Source organism: Anneissia japonica, unplaced genomic scaffold (genome assembly GCF_011630105.1).
Source record: "Anneissia japonica isolate Jap-2015-1 unplaced genomic scaffold, ASM1163010v1 scaffold921_len549748_cov171, whole genome shotgun sequence".
NCBI lineage: Eukaryota > Metazoa > Echinodermata > Crinoidea > Comatulida > Comatulidae > Anneissia > Anneissia japonica.
In genome coordinates, this window is record NW_022694674.1 from 384,529 (window position 1) to 400,941 (window position 16,413).

At 38.2% G+C, this 16,413-nt stretch overlaps 1 protein-coding gene across 1 annotated transcript in view; it reads left to right on the forward strand.

Moving 5' to 3' along the window:
- LOC117101151 overlaps nt 1-16,413 on the forward strand; it is a 155,824-nt gene that overhangs the window by 47,240 nt on the left and 92,171 nt on the right. Inside the window, exons 10-11 of the mRNA XM_033241033.1 lie at nt 7,379-7,676; nt 11,047-11,219. Of these exons, the coding sequence (XP_033096924.1) occupies nt 7,379-7,676; nt 11,047-11,219 (471 nt within the window). The remainder of the gene's footprint in view (nt 1-7,378; nt 7,677-11,046; nt 11,220-16,413) is intronic.

The window sequence follows — 16,413 nt, forward strand, 5'->3', positions numbered from 1 at the left end:
AGTGAGAGTCATGCAAGCATGATTAGAAACAATAAGCTAGGTTAGATACGGTAGTGAATAAACAGCGTGAACAAAAAATGAACAAGAAGGCCAAATTAAACATTGGAGGCACGTCACTATAATTAAGCCAAATGATGTAGTTCTGGTCCAGTGGGGTCCACCCAGAGCTTGTTTCTCTGCTCTACCACCTCCCACTGCATTACAACTGCGTTGATCGCATCGAATTAATTTTGTTTAAATAATTGAGCACACATTAATCATGTTTATCTGGTTTTAAATAATTGCACAAAGTATCATTGATATGTGTAAATTTAAAAAAAAAGTTGTGCGCCAAGTTTCTGACGCCTGCTGTGGCCGCCATTTTGAATTTAAAATGACCGCCTCTAAAAGACAGCATGCATATATCTTGGCAACGGAAAATCGTAGAGACTTAATTTTGGCCTCAATATTTACTTTAGTGTAGCAGTTTGTCCAAAAGTGATGGGAAATGGCATTTTTGACCTTTGACATACAAAACTTGCAGTATATCCCTATCCCTATATAACCATTATTTATAGAGACCTAGTTTGGCCTAAAATCGTGCAGAACATGAATGTTTCTATTTGCTGTAATGTAACATTTTGCCCAACAGTGACCAGAAATGGCATTTCTGACCTTTGACTATAGACACAGCATATCCATATCTAAATAAAAAAAAAAATGGTTGGCCAAAGAGACCTAATTTATGTTGTGAAGATATACATTTTTTAGGAGTTTTTGAAAAATGGGTCGGGTATTGTTGCTGATAGCATTATATATTCGAGAAGACTGTTTTCTAGAAGTGAGATGATGTAAAAGTGAAGGATCGATTATCATAAAAACATATGTTTGTTTTAAGCACAACGAATCTTGATCGACTGTGGGATGATCCTAAACATATAGAACATATCGAATTTTGTGACTCAAAAGCCATAAAACATCTGTCAAACATAAAACTGACAGTAACTTAATTTTTTGACCACATATGAACCTGATTTTGGTGGCAAATATTATCATGGTCAACAGGTCCGATGGTACAATTTGTAATAATATCATATGGCCGCCATATTGGATTTCAAGATGGCCGCCCTATAATATTGGGAAGTCACTCTATCTCTGTTTCTAATTAATACACACTATTGCTTTAAACGTTAAAAGAAGTGGAAGTGGTTGGCGCATCGGTTGTGGCTTGGACTCTGTGCAAGTCGGTGCCTGGGCTGAATATAGCTGCAACATTATAGAATTCCCCCATGGGGCCTGAGTATGTGCTTGTGCTTGATCCACTTACCGGGGGAAATAATGTAAGCGCACAGGGTCTCTACAATATGCGCTATATAAGTCGACAGTTATTATTATTAATTATTAAATGACATGATATAATCTAAAAGATGAGTCGATTTAGTGCACATGTTTTCACATTTGTCTTAATATGTTTTTTGTGTGGGACATATCCTGGTACACCTTAAACACAAAGTGTTCTGAGTGGTGCGCTTTAAGGTCAGAGGCCGATTACCTACTTTTTTGGACCAAATTTGACCAATACAGGACACAGCATTTGATAACATGCTTCAAAATTATTGGAATAAGGCTCATTTTAAAGCTAAGGGATCATACTACATAGAGATTATAGGTAAAAGTGATTTTGGTAATTATTTTTCAAAATATTGAGGAAAAACTCCATATTTTTTCAATTTTTAGGTAAAATTTCATATTTCTCTTTTGATTAATTAAAAATATGTTAAAGTAAAAATACTTCTGATACAAACAGCTTTAAAAACTGCCTCCACTACATAGGATCATATATCAAAAAGAATTGATTTTCCTTCACACATACAGGTTTTAATGAGAAAAATATTGATTTTCACTCATTTTTGGTACAAAATCACAAAACAACGCTATCTCAAAAACAACTCGTCATTGAGAGCTAAATTATGTATCAAAGTGATGTCAAGATTCATGTTTATATTCAACACATTGGAAGTCTTTGTCAAAAACATGGTGTATGTTGGCAACAATAGAGAACATTGTAATTTTCACCGTATTTTTGGTAAAAATAAAATCACAAATTTTTTTTCGAAATCCAGTTGTCATAGAGAGCTAAACTATGTATCAGATCATGTTTAGATTCAACATAATGGAAGTCTTAGTCAAAAAAATGGTGTAAGTAGGCAAAAATTGAGAAAATTGTAAGTTTTAAATAATAATAATAATAATAATAATAATAATAATAATATTAATAATATAATATTTCAGTCTTTGCCAACTTCCACCATGTTTATGATTAACATCTCTATTATATTAAATATAAACATGATCCTTGCCCTCAGTTTGACACATAATTTAGCTTTCTATGACCAGTGGTTAACAAGATAGCAGGTTCTAACCATTTTTTTTACATCAATTGACTGAAAATAACTATTTTCTCAATTGTTTTTACTTATGATTTTTTTTTTGTTTATGCTTAAGACCTCCTTGAAATGAGTGAAAATTACTATTTTCTCAATTTTTGCCAACTTACACCATGTTTTTGACTAAGACTTCCATCATGATACTTAATTTAGCTTTCTATGACAAGTGGTATTTAAGATAGCGTTGTTTGTGATTTTTTTTTTACCAAAAATGAGTGAAAATCACTATTCTCTCATTAAAACCTGTATGTGTGAAGGAAAATCAAAATTCTTCTTGATATATGATTCTTTAAAGGCCAGCTCCGGGCAAACAATTTGTATTGATTATATATTATAGTTATTATCAGTCTATTGATTCACCTATGTTTCGGGATTTTTCTGAATTTTGTTTTGCTACATGATTTTCTTTTGAAAATAAGTACTTTTTGAAAGCTTACCCAGCAAAATTCCTATTCTTTTGCACACAAATGACCTTAAGAGCAGGCATTTTGAAAAAATCCTAACAAATAAACAATAGGGCAAAAAATTACACTAAATGACTAAACTTTGGTGAATTTAGTCGCACTTTTCGTTTCTGGAGTTTTTATTTTACGTCAAGTAGGTATTTCTGCGCAATTATCATTTATTACCCACCGTACCCACTCGATTTTTTTCACTTTCCGGGAAGTCAATCGCTCTGAGCTTTGCACATGCGCTAACATGCCAATCCATCTGCTGCTCTCGCTCGCTCGCTCCGATCCTTTCGTGTAAAAAAAGTCCGAGCGAGAAGATGATAAGTATGATGAATAAAAAAAAAACTAAATACAGGAGTAGGCCTATTTTGGTTGAGTAGTAATGGTGGAAAGATAGAAGGGAAGGTTTGGTGGTAGATTTGATAGATCTAGGTCTAGCTGTGGATGCCTTTGAGCCGCTAGAGGTGAGGCTTAGGCCCTATATCGTTGGGAAATCGTCAACAGGAGAAGGTACCTATGCCAGCCCAGCGGGATTCATTCCCAGCATGGAGGTATCCCAGCCCGGCTAGGAGGATGGACGAGTTGAGACGATTGGATCGGTTGTCGTTGTTATGTGGTATCATTTGCTACTTAAGAATTGAAGGAAAAATGGGAGACCACAGTTGTTTGACGATGATAAATTCAAGAAACTGTGTCTTGATATTACGATGCTATCGTATAACGCTTACCCCTACAGCAATTCCTACAAATTAGGGCAGGCAATGTGTGGATTGGTAGGAAGGTTGGTATTTAGTACTATTCCACAGTTCTCTTAGGTAGACTTAGGTTGGCTAGACTGGACTTGTTGACTGGCTGAGATATGACTATGTGACGATCCTAGAAACTGGGCTGGGTTTGAAACTAGGCCTAGCCTAGGTCTTGTTTTATATGCAAGTTAATCCACAAACTACTTTCTTCTGTCATTTTTTTTTTTTTTTTTAGTTTTTTTTTAAATTGGAACAATAGATTATTTCGCTTTTGTTTTTATCGATGAGGGAGGGATTGTTTATATTTGTTTTTTAGTTTTTTTTTTTTAGTTTTATCAATTGTATTATTGATTCTGTTATGGCAATTATGTTTATTGTACACTATCTTGACGATCGCGTTTTACAGGTTAGTGTGGTGTAGTCCACAGCAGCGCGATGTCACGTTCTCGCGGTGTCGTTGGTTGACAGTTAGTGTGTTGTAATTTGTTTTCTCATCAGGGTTGGAGTATTCTAAAACATAGCTAGTGAAAAAAAGTAGACTGCTTGATTTTTGCGGTTCTAAGCGGATTTTTATATTCTCGTTTTCAGTCAAATTGGCGAATTTTTTTTATCGAGATTACTCACATGATATCTTATAATAATGTATTTGAATACATAGTAAAGAGAAAATGTATGCCCGGAGCTGGCCTTTAACATTATCGTTACATCTATGACCAACGGTTGTTGAGATATATGCTACAGTGTACATAGGGTCAAAGGTCAAAAGCGTCCTGTTACTTTTGGACAAAACATTGCATTAGTGCAAATAGAAACGTGTATGCTCCAAACAATTTGAGACCAAATATTTTAAAGGATTTAAGTGCTTAGGAAAACCTCACGCGCACACTTAAGCCTACCCATACAGCCTACCCATACATCTGATAATAACTTATCTTAGAATAATTTTTTACATTTGTTATGACACGGAAATTTTTACGTTTGTAGGCAAAATGTTTCTACATTTGTGATTATACAGATTTTTACATTTGTGGACAATTTTTTTTAAATTTATGGTTATTTTAAGTAAAATCTTGTATTACACTTTCTGATGAATTTCCTGATCATACCAGTGACCATCTATCTATTTAACCTCAATTCATATTGAGGTTTCTCATACTCATAATGTAAACGTGATAAGATTACAAATCAACCGTTCCGTTCCCAAAGGCCGACTGCAGGGAGAAAAACTCGTTTTGTGTTAATTTTGCAGATAAACTCACTCTTAGTCTTGAACAATTTAAGATATATGACCATGACTTTACTGATATTGATGATGCTCAAATATATGTAAATTCTATATGTGATAAGCTTGCGGGTATTATACACGACTCTGTGAAATCTGTAATAATAATGTTGAGTCTAACAGATATACCCAAAAGTCACACTTGTAGAATAATAACTGTTCCATTGCTAGAGATATGCAACTTTTTCGGTATCGTATATGGGGTCAATGTGAAAAACCACGTTCTCGATATATTTACAGCTGTTACAATTATGCCAAAATGGTTTGTATAAATTGCTGTAGAAATGCCATAAGACAAGTTGAATCTCAGAAATTTAATACTTTAAAAATAGATTACACGGGGGCCGGGGGCCACAGCTCCCCACCAAGTCGGGGAGTGCGGCCCCCTACCCACCCCCACCCCGTCGGGAAGAAAAAGCACAATTGTATTTTCTACATATTAGTAGACTCTAAATTCGATTAAATACGCCTTTGAAACCCCTAAATTGTTAAAATTTTCGGAGGCTTCGCCCCCTAGACCACTTTCAAAACCTTTTAATCGAAGCTCGGCCACGCCCACATTGCTTTCGTCGGGGAAATCTGACCCCTCGTCGGGGGCATCGGCCCCCTCGTCGGGGACCTCGGCCCCGTAGGGCATATCCTGGCGCCACCCCTGATTAAAAACCCAAGGAAAATTTGGAAAGGTATCAAAGACTCGAAAAATATTGTTGCTACTAATTATCATAAGTCCATTAGCAACTCTAAACTCACTGACTTTTTTTTGTTTGTTAAAGTTTGATAAAAGTAATGCGACGTCCGATCTAATCACGGAAGCTGAGGTCTTTGTCGATAAAAAGTATAACAGCGTGAAAGCCATCCAGTTCAGTTTATTTTACACGTCATAATGTTTTAAAATATATCAATAATTTAAATATTAACTCCGCCCTTGGACCTGATGGTATTTCTGTCAAACATCTCAATGGTTAAGGAACCGGTATAGGCTCTAACCTACCACTTATAATTGCAAACCTATTGAATATTTGCGTTAAGTATGGGGTCATCCTAGAAACGTTTCGTGAGGGCACCCTAATCCCCATTCTCAAAAGGAACATTCTTGATCCATCAGCAGCTGCAAATTATAGAGCCATTATTGTATCAAATACTATATCTGAGTTGTGCTTGCTTGATCTATGTTTTGACGTTTACTTTTATTAATCTCAATATGGTTTCGTAAACGGTAGAGGTACCGCGATGGCGGCAGCCACAGTTAACAATGTGTTTACATACTGCAACAATCAAGGGTCAAATGTCTACTCTTGTTCCCTTGCTGCCGAAGTGGCATTTGATCAATTACCTCATTCTATAATATTTTATAAATTAAGTAAAGTTATAAATGATGACTGGTGGCGATGTATGTACGTGTGGTACGCTAACATTTCCGTTAGCGTTAAGTGGCATGACACAACCGGTAGAAACTTTGCAATCCGTAAAGGCACAAGGCAAAGTGGCCTGTCAACGCCATTTATTTTTAATGTTTTTTACAAAGATCTTGTAACAGGTCTCCAAAATATGGATATTGGTATCATTGTCGCCAAAGCTAAATTTAATGTGTTCTGCTACGCAGATGACTTGCTATTGTTAACTAGCTTAACAGTGACCGGGCTTCAGAAACTTATTGCTTATGCACATGATTACATTGTATATCATGGTCTTCGTTTTAATCCCCACGAAAACGTCAGGTACAATCTTTGGGAAACACAAATTTACCAAAAAACCAGAATGGACTCTAAATAACTGTTCATTGAAAATTTCTAATTATGTTAGTTATCTTGGAATAACACTAAATAGTAATTTAAAAAGCAAGCCTGGGGGTATTTGTTGAATAAATTAAATTGAATTGCATTGCATTGAATTGAATTGAATAATAAATTGAATTTAATTGAATTATTACTTTTATGGTTGACGTGTCGTGACATTTGCGGTTATTTTGACATTTGCGGGTAAAATGTGGTTATTTTTACATTTGTGGTAGATTTTAGACCCTTTGTAACTTTGAACATAGGCCTACGAAGTGACTTACTTTAGGAGCTTCGTTTAAATTGGAGTTTCCAGTTTGAAAGCCTAACAGCACTGGCTAAAAAAATGTCCGACAAGGGTGGAGGAACGAACTAAGGGGATTAGAGCCTCGGTTAGTGTCCGGTATAAAAATTAACGGTAGAGTAGGAGAGTTTTTTTATGGCTAATATGCCCCAAAATTTGCTTTTATACCACAATATGAGGGATTGGTAGTCAAATGAACATTAATTGGATAGTACTGGGTAGCTCAGGCATCGTGCCACTGATGAGATGCGAGGATACTTTACAAGGTGTATTAGAGTGAGTAAAGGAGGACGAATATTATCCAGGTATTGGTTATTATTTTCTGAAACTATTTATGCACAATTACTTATTATTTGTCAACAAATTAATTATTTCACAACATTTTTTCCCCAGAACAATGAAGACCCACAGTTTGAATTTACCTTGGACTCCGGTCGTGTTTCAGCATTGGTATTAGGAGAGACGGCTGTGTACACTATGGTTGTCTACACCCCAACCAGTTCGGCAACAACGTACTCTGTAGATGTCGTCGCTAAAAATAATACATTGTCGGTTTGTAGGACTGAAATACTAGACTATGGAAAAAACTTACCCTGTCTATATTCTGTAGACAGAGCCGCTTACTTTTCATATGAGAAGGATGGAATGGTGGACCGTGGGTTCCTTGATCTTGGCGTTGTGAGAAATACAGGTTAAAAACAAATTTCCATCGTTGAATTATTATTATTATTATTCTTTCTTTAGGCACACAACACATGTGCCAAGGATTGCCAATATCGAATATATATCACTGTCCTACTTGTAGGTGACAATCCTTTACCATTTGTGAATAAAGATTGGTTGGAAGTAAACTTCATGGATCGTCTTCACGAAGTGTTGTGAGTTGGTGACATGGTGACCAGTGTTGCCTACCAGTAGATACAGTAACTTTGCCAAGCGGTAGGTTGGCGATCTTCTCGAAGAAACAATGGGCCGTAATGTGTATGTCTGTTTTGTGGTTGTCCAAATATTCTAGTGCATATGGATGCTAAAGGTTGAAGTTGGTGGTATAGTGTCTTCAAAAGCACCTCCAAACGATTGAGTAGCTTGCTTGGGACCCACCTTTCGAAGGCTTGCATAGGGTCCTTCTTGATCCTCCTATACGTAGGGGTGCTCAAGAGCTGTCTCTTATACACATCTAGATGTGTATAAAGGCTAACTGTAAAGGTAATATACACTATAGTTTTAAATTGGAAAGAAATTAAAACAAGTTCATGTTTTCTTTTACAATCTAAAGCTGCATAAAAAAACACTACCGTTTGAATATTTTTTGCATAAGTATTATTAACTTGAAAATACTTATATATTAATACTTGCAGTACACCACGTATATAGTTCTGGAAAGAACTGTTGTTGGTTTGAGAATATCTCGACCTTTCGATTGAGTTGCTTCTATCGTCTTCAGGAGAATAGTATCTGCTGAAATTCCAAACAGTGAAATACTTATATGTTTTGGGTAGTGAGACTTGCTGCTAATTGGTTGAAAACTAAACAATACCTATAGCTGAGACTACGTGTGGACAGTCTAATACAAAATCCAAAATTAACTGTTTGTGCAATAGGGTGGTCGTGGCTAGAAAGCCAAGACAGTGGTACTGTTCTAGCTTGTTGAAAGGAAAGACAAAAACAATGGCAGTGTTTCCAGTGTGGCGGGAAAAGTGTTCCATTGGTTTAGGTCCGATTAAACGTAGACAACCAAATATCGCTGATGAAAAATCCGATATCTTGCTTCTCTGGTCTGTCTGGAATGCCAAGCTGTTTTGTTTGTGGGAATGCATGACTATATACAGTAGATGACTTTTGCTGTTCCCCTCTCCTAACATGGCCTTGGTGTTCCTTGAGCCTAGTACGGAAATCACGTCCTGTTTCGCCTATGTAAATCTTTCCACACTCGCATGGAATCCAATAAACTAATGGCTGGCTCTGTGTTTTTGTTTTATCCTTGTGTGTTTGAAAAAGTCCGGGATAGTTTGTAGGGTGTAGTATGAAACACTTTAATATCGGCTTGTTGCAGAATGGTTTGAATACGACGTGAAAGCTGTTTCCAAATATGGTAAACATACATACTTTCTAGATTCCGTATCATCTCGGCTATTGTAGCTGTTATCTCCCATGTGATAACTGTTCAGTTTCAGGACTTTCTTAACATGCTGCGCTACTTTCTGGATAGAGTCGCGGTTACCGATGATGTGTGCTCTTTTGATATATTTTGATAAGCGTGTTGAAAACTCCCTTCTTGGTGGATGGATAGTGAAACGAGTGTTTGTTTAAATATCTGTCGGTGTGAGTTGGTTTGCGATAAACAGATTGTGATAAAATCCCTGTATACTGTCTGGTGACCAAAACATCAAGAAAAGGTAAAGAGTGATTGTGTTCATTTTCCATCGTAAACATGATTGCTTTGTGCTGAGAACTCGGGTGATATAGAAAACTATCTAGGTACACCTTAATGTGCTGCCAATGAGCCAAAGTTTTGATTGCCGGGTGGCGGAATGAAGCGGTAGCTGTTCGAATTCTTAAAGGAAGATGTTAGCAATGACTGGAAATAAAAGAGATTCCATGGTCGTGCCTTCTGTTTGTTTAAAGAATTGGTCATGCAATTTGAAACTGGTAGACAGTAAAACACAGTTAAAAGTAGTTGGTGAATCTGTTCTGGGTTGAGTGCTGTTCTTCTCTGGAAAGTCGGGTTCCCTTCTAGAAGATCTTTGGCTATGAGACAAGCCTCCTTGACCGGTACATTTGTGAATAAAGATTGGTTGGAAGTAAACTTCATGGATCGTCTTCACGAAGTGTTGTGAGTTGGTGACATGGTGACCAGTGTTGCCTACCAGTAGATACAGTAACTTTGCCAAGCGGTAGGTTGGCGATCTTCTCGAAGAAACAATGGGCCGTAATGTGTATGTCTGTTTTGTGGTTGTCCAAATATTCTAGTGCATATGGATGCTGAAGGTTGAAGTTGGTGGTATAGTGTCTTCAAAAGCACCTCCAAACGATTGAGTAGCTTGCTTGGGACCCACCTTTCGAAGGCTTGCATAGGGTCCTTCTTGATCCTCCTATACGTAGGGGTGCTCAAGAGTTGCATGATTTTCTTGTTATACTGAGCGACATTCATGACGACCATTGCATTTTCCTTATCCACTTGTAATATATGGATAGTAGGGTCGGCCCTGAGGGTCTTTAATGCATCGCGTTCAACCTTGGTGATGTTAGGTTTCGGCCTGGTGTCATTGCGTAGTACTTGAGAAATGCAGATGATGTCTGTTAAGGTCTTGTCAATCCCATTTAGCGAAGGGTTTACTTGTTGGACAATTTCTTTCTTCAGTATAGTCGACGAATATTGATTTCTCAGCTGTTGGCAGATTGTGATTGCTGAGGTTGTCTACAGTCTTAGCATGGGACTCTGTACGGCGAAGAGCGGCGTTGGAAGTTTCAATATTATTGCATGTGACACATTTGAACTTCTCTATCTGTTTCTTGCGTGTTCTCTCGATCGAAAGTGAGTCGTCTTGTGGTTATTAACCAATTGTAGATTTTGACGAAGTCCCTTGCTTGTAAGGATTGATTAAGTTTAGTTTGAATGCAGTCCATGTTGTCTTTTACAGAATGCAGTTGGAATCTCGCGTAACTAATCTGCTCCCTTAATAGTGACTGGCCGGCTTTCTTGAGAATAGCTGAGGCGGTCCTAGTTTAAATTGGTGAAGAAAGTAAAAGACATTGAGGTATAACGTTGGAATCTCTGCATCTCTTGAGAAAAGTTAGTGTTAATCAGTTTCGCATGTTTGATACACGAACTATAATACGTGGTGTACAGCAAGCATTAATATATATTCTTACTTTGCCATGTAAACCTTCATCAAGTTAAGATATTTCAAACTAAAAATTTGGCTATTAGGGTTTTTGTCTGAAATTCAAATCCGATCCAGTACTCTAAGCAAGGACTTACAGGTTTAAGTCCTTTCTCTAAGCCTCATAGTATACATGCATTCATATTTCTTGGTCTTTTCACCCTGATTTGAAAACAGGTTACAAACCAATAGCGAATGGTCCCGATAACTACATGATTGCTCAGGTTGTAGTGAGACTTGATGAGGAAGTTGATACTTCATTTGATGTTACCGTAGGAACTGGTTTAACTAATATATGGTCAACAACAAGGAATGTCACATTCAATCCTTCATCAGGGACTAGTGCACCTGTAAGTTGAACACTTAAAATAATTTTGATGATGCCAATACGACAAGAAATACATGTTATTGCCTGTTTTTTTCTTCAAATTATTCGTTATTAATAATTATTATATGGTTCTCAAAAACGTGTACTGTTTCTGATTTAATCTTATAACATTTAAGGCAAGATGATTAACTATTCAGGCATGATGAACAATATAATTATATCTCATGTATAATGTGCAACTACTGTATAAGTATAAACATTGGTGTCTGTATTGCTGCTTACATTTTAGTGGACATGAAACCTGCAATCCTTACTACACTCGCGACATTTAAAAAGCTGCTGTATAGTTCTCTGTTTTGTCAGGGACTTCTAACTGAACAGGACAGGAAGCTAGCTGACCTCCACTGCACGCCTGAACTGTATCGTTGGTGCATACTGTTGATTTTAGGCAAGTTCTACACATACTCAGAAGTATATTGAGAACAGCATGATGGAATAAATCATATCTCTCCTGTGTTAAATCAAGGTAGGTCTTAAAATGTTCAAACACTAGCATTTGTGAGTAATATATTTCCATTTTATGTAGGTAATAGATATACAGATTATTTTAAGCACAGGACATCAGCCACGTCACATACCGTGTACGCTGTGTATAAAGTATGTAAAAAAGGAGCATTAAATAACTATAATTTTTGAAACCTAACTATTAAGTGCTTAAAATTGTCCATGTATTTACTACTTACCTATATGAAGTGAAGATCACAGATGTTAATATTTGATTATTTTGACACAGGAGATATACGATTTATCCCATCATGCTTTTCTCAATATACTTCTAAGCATGTGCAAAACTTGCCTAAAGACAACAGCATAGTTGGAGAAGGAACAAAAAGGCTTAGATACTTTAATTGTGGCTCTACTCCAGGGCCTTGCATCATCATAGCAATGTCGTTATAGGACACGGTTCGTGGGCACGGTCTTACATTTTAGCCAATAGCATATTAGTAGGCCCGGAGAAGAAAAGGAACTTGATAAACTTGAGCTCAATTTGATCATTTTGAAAAACAAACCTTTGAACTTTGAAATTGGTGTCTATCACTATCTATCGGCACACACACGGTGAGTGTGCTCCTTTATACTTTGGCTTGGCTCAAATTACAAGACTGTGCTATGTTATCTGTGGCAGAAGTAGTCATTAATAAGATTTTAGGGTTTTGACCCTAATTACCCAGCTCTGTCTGATATTTGATCCTAAGCGGTAAACACCCCATGTATAGGAGGTGTCACTGGCTATACTGACCAACATTGATTTAAATCGGCCTAACCGTTTGTCACTAGTAGCTTTTCGAAATGTTGCCAGAAAAGATAAGAATGACTCATGAATGACCTTCGACCCCAAATCCCTGAACACCATTATGACTGCCTTATGCCAATGCATATGTGCAATTGACGATACTATTCATTGTTATTTGTGACAGAAGTCTTTTCTAAGATTTTGGGTTTTTACCTTAATGATCCCTGTGTGACCTTTGACCAAGACGGTCAACACCCCATGTAGGCCTATGGAATTTGTCACCGGTTAACAGATAGTGGCGGCTCTAGGATATAATTTAAGATTTAAGGGCTAAGATGTTCGACTGCGGGGTGGGGGCTAAGTATTTATGGGTGTAACTATAGCCGAAGGCCCGAGCCGGGGGTGGGTATGGGAGAGGGATGTCCCCTACTCCCAAAACGAGATTTAAAAAAAAATTGGGACTTCTAGACTAGGCCCTAGTAGATGGCCGGAAATGGCTGGGACGGAAAAACTAGGCCTATTTTTTTTTCTTTTCGGTCCGACTGCCCGACGAGCTTTGGCCGATGGGAAGGGGACTTTACCAGAACAATGGGGGGCTTAATTCCCCTGCCCCCGCTGGCGCCGCCACTGTTAACAGACTAAGTTTGATAGAAATCTATGGAACGCCCACAGTGCCTTTAGCGGCTATAGCATTCGGCTACGCAATTTACCATTTGGCGACCCATTGCATTCGGCATGCGGCGGCCACATTCATTCGGCGGCAACTATGTATTCGGCGCATTTGGCATGCGGCGGATTACAATAATACAACGGTTTTTTATTTTTTAATTTAACTGTTAATATATACAGGGACATAAGGTTTTGGTCTGCATGGGGGGGGGGACGTGGGTGCGAAAATTGAGAATAATAAATCCCTATTCTAAAGAAAACACATATCTGTCATTTTTGATATTATAACCCACTTCCTTAGTTGACTAATTTGCCGGTTTTGGGGAGGGGGGTGGGGGTGGTACATGTATATCGGCTCTCCCCGCACCCCATAGCCTACGGTAATGACAGTATAATACTCCTTTTACATTGCCAAAGCCAGAATCGACCCGGGTTGCTTCCGGAGTTAACCCGGGTGCATTTCCCATTTACATCGAACGAAAAAGTCCGGGTTGATGCCGAGTTGCTCCCATTTTACACTGGCAACGAACTCGGGTTCAAATACCGCCATCAGTTTTTGTTGCAATGGTGATCAGCATTTCGCTCGAGTTCCTCGTCGTCACGAAGCCACAATTACTGTCAATTATTGCAGCAACATACCTACAGATTCTTTTTAAATTATGCGAATTAAATCAGCAGTTTTAATATCAAGTCTATACCGGAGCGTAGAGGGTTTAATTTGACAAGTGTCTATGCCTAGACCGTTGTAGGCAAAGTTTAGGCGTACCTGACCACAGCTGCAGTAGGCGCAAGGTAAAGCCTAATTCCGGAATCAAATTCGGTGCTGTTTACTCTGGCGACTCCGGAATGCACCCGGGTTGTCCTACGCTGAATGTGTCCCGCACGTCCCTCCCGGAATGGTTGGCAACCCGAGTAGGACTTTTTGACGTTTACACTAACCACAATTCGGGAGATTTTAACCCGGGTATTGGAAAATACCGGGTTACGTCCGGAATTTTGCTTGCAGTGTAAAAGGGGTATAAGTAGTAAAAAGCACAACCAGGAAGCACTAGATGGTTTAGAAATTATAAGCTTGTACACAGACGTTGGAAAATACCAGTTTTCGTTTTCGTGGTCGCCGAATGATAATATAGTTGCCAAATGCTAAAGTCGCCGAATGATAAATTCGCCGCCGAATGATAAAACATAATAAAAATGCTATTTGCGCCGAACAAAAAGTCGCCGCATAGGGCACTGTGGGCGTTCCATAGAAATCAGCCCAATCGTTGGCACTAGTAGCGTTTTGAACAGTTACCAGAAGAGAAGGGATGAGGAGAAGACAGAACCCAGTCTGCCAGCTGATGACTGGGTATATCATTTGATACTGCAATGTACTTGATCAGGGCAGTGTATACACCATGGTAGTAGGGGCTGTCCATTCCTAGGCTAGCCTTTGATACTAGTGTACATGGTTTGTATTAGACTGGGTTGCAGTCCCTAAACTTTGTCTTAATCAGAGAAAATGTTTAACAATAAGTCAATTTTGGCACTAATCGCGTTTCATACTATACTTTTTCTGGAATTGGGACTGGGCAAACAGCGAGGATTTAGACATTATTGTAGGTATTAAGGTTTGTTTACATTGCGAGACGACAGTGCATCGAATATGACTTCGCCTTGTTGTTGATGTAAGTTACATTATATATGTTGCAAATGTTGGTTTGAATGCGAATTATAATTTGGTAAATCACTTAGAAGTGTTCCAAAATTAAATTTTGAAATACTTATCAGTTTGGTTTGGTAAGGCTCCAATAGATAGTTGGATAGCCTGGAAGTTTTTCAAGGAAAGGTACGGTACCTTCACGACGTGCATTGCTCCAGTGAGTCGTCGCTGGCCGAGGTACTTTTTAGGCCTAGGCCTAAGTCAAGAATATTATTTATGGCAAATGTTATCGCAGCATGAAAAAAAAAAAAAAAACAAAAAAAAAAACAAACAAACAAACAAAAAAAAAAACAAAAAAAAAAAAAACGAACGTGTGCGTACCTTTGGTCCGAAAGCCCATTGGTCCGAAGTGTCTTTGGTCCAAAGGCCCGTTAGTCCGAAGGGTCTTTGGTTCGAAGGTCCATTGATCCGAAGGCCCGTTGTTCCGAATTAGTGGCCTTTTTTTTTCCAGGAATGCAGGTTATACGGCAGTAAAACAATTCCTTTTCTTCCAAATTCCAATTCTTGTCACCTGCCGCATCCATTTCGCTGTCTTACCATTAAAAAAATATATTTCCTTTATTTTGCGAAATGTACGAAAATCTGACTAACTCACATCAGCAAAATTCCTCTCTCGATCGTTCGTGGATAGGGAGGTGTTCCCAGTAAAAAAAAATTTTATGTATTTTCTACATATTAGTAGACTCTAAAATCGATTTAATAAGCCTTTGAAACCCCTAAATTGTCAAAATTTTCGGGGCTTCGCCCCCTGGAGCACTTTCGTAACCTTTGAATCGAAGCTCGACCACGCCCACTTTGCTTTCGTAGGGAAAATCTGACCCCTCGTCGGGGCAGCGCCCCCCCCCCGTCTGGGACCTCGGCCCCCTCGTCGGGCAAATCCTGGCGCCACCCCTGATTAAAATCTGTTCTGTCTCCTGCTTAAATATTAGGAGATTATACTTACGCTCCATTCGCTTGGAATCTTTTCAATTTCGATTAATTTGTTAAAAATATTCATAAGCTGAGCTGACAAGTCATGCTAGCAATAATTGTATATTGTTAGCTAATATAGACCTACATGGTGGTCCCAAACATGTGTTTTCTTCAAATATATTTTTGTCTATATTTGAATTAATTACTTCGGACCAACGGACCTTCGGACTTCAGGCCCTTCGGACCGTCGGACAAATGCACATTTTCAACAGCCTGTTTCCTAGACCAAGGTTGGTTGAGCAATCAGTACCGTTAAGGGTTATTTTCTACTTTATTACCTACTCGACTACAGAGACATATATATAGTATATATAGGCATAACAACTCCTTCCCTGCTTCGGGCCCTGGTCAAGGTACAGTACCTTCACGACGTGCATATTGCTCCAGTCAGTGGAACTGTCCCCACTGAGGTACTTTTTAGGCCTAAGTCAAGAATAATATACATGACAAATGCTATCGCAGCATGAAAAAAACAAAACAAAACAAAAAACAAAAACAAAAAAAACACACAAACAAAAAAAAAACAAAAAAAAAAACGAATCTCCCCATTAAATCATAGGATGTTTGTAGTTACTGCCG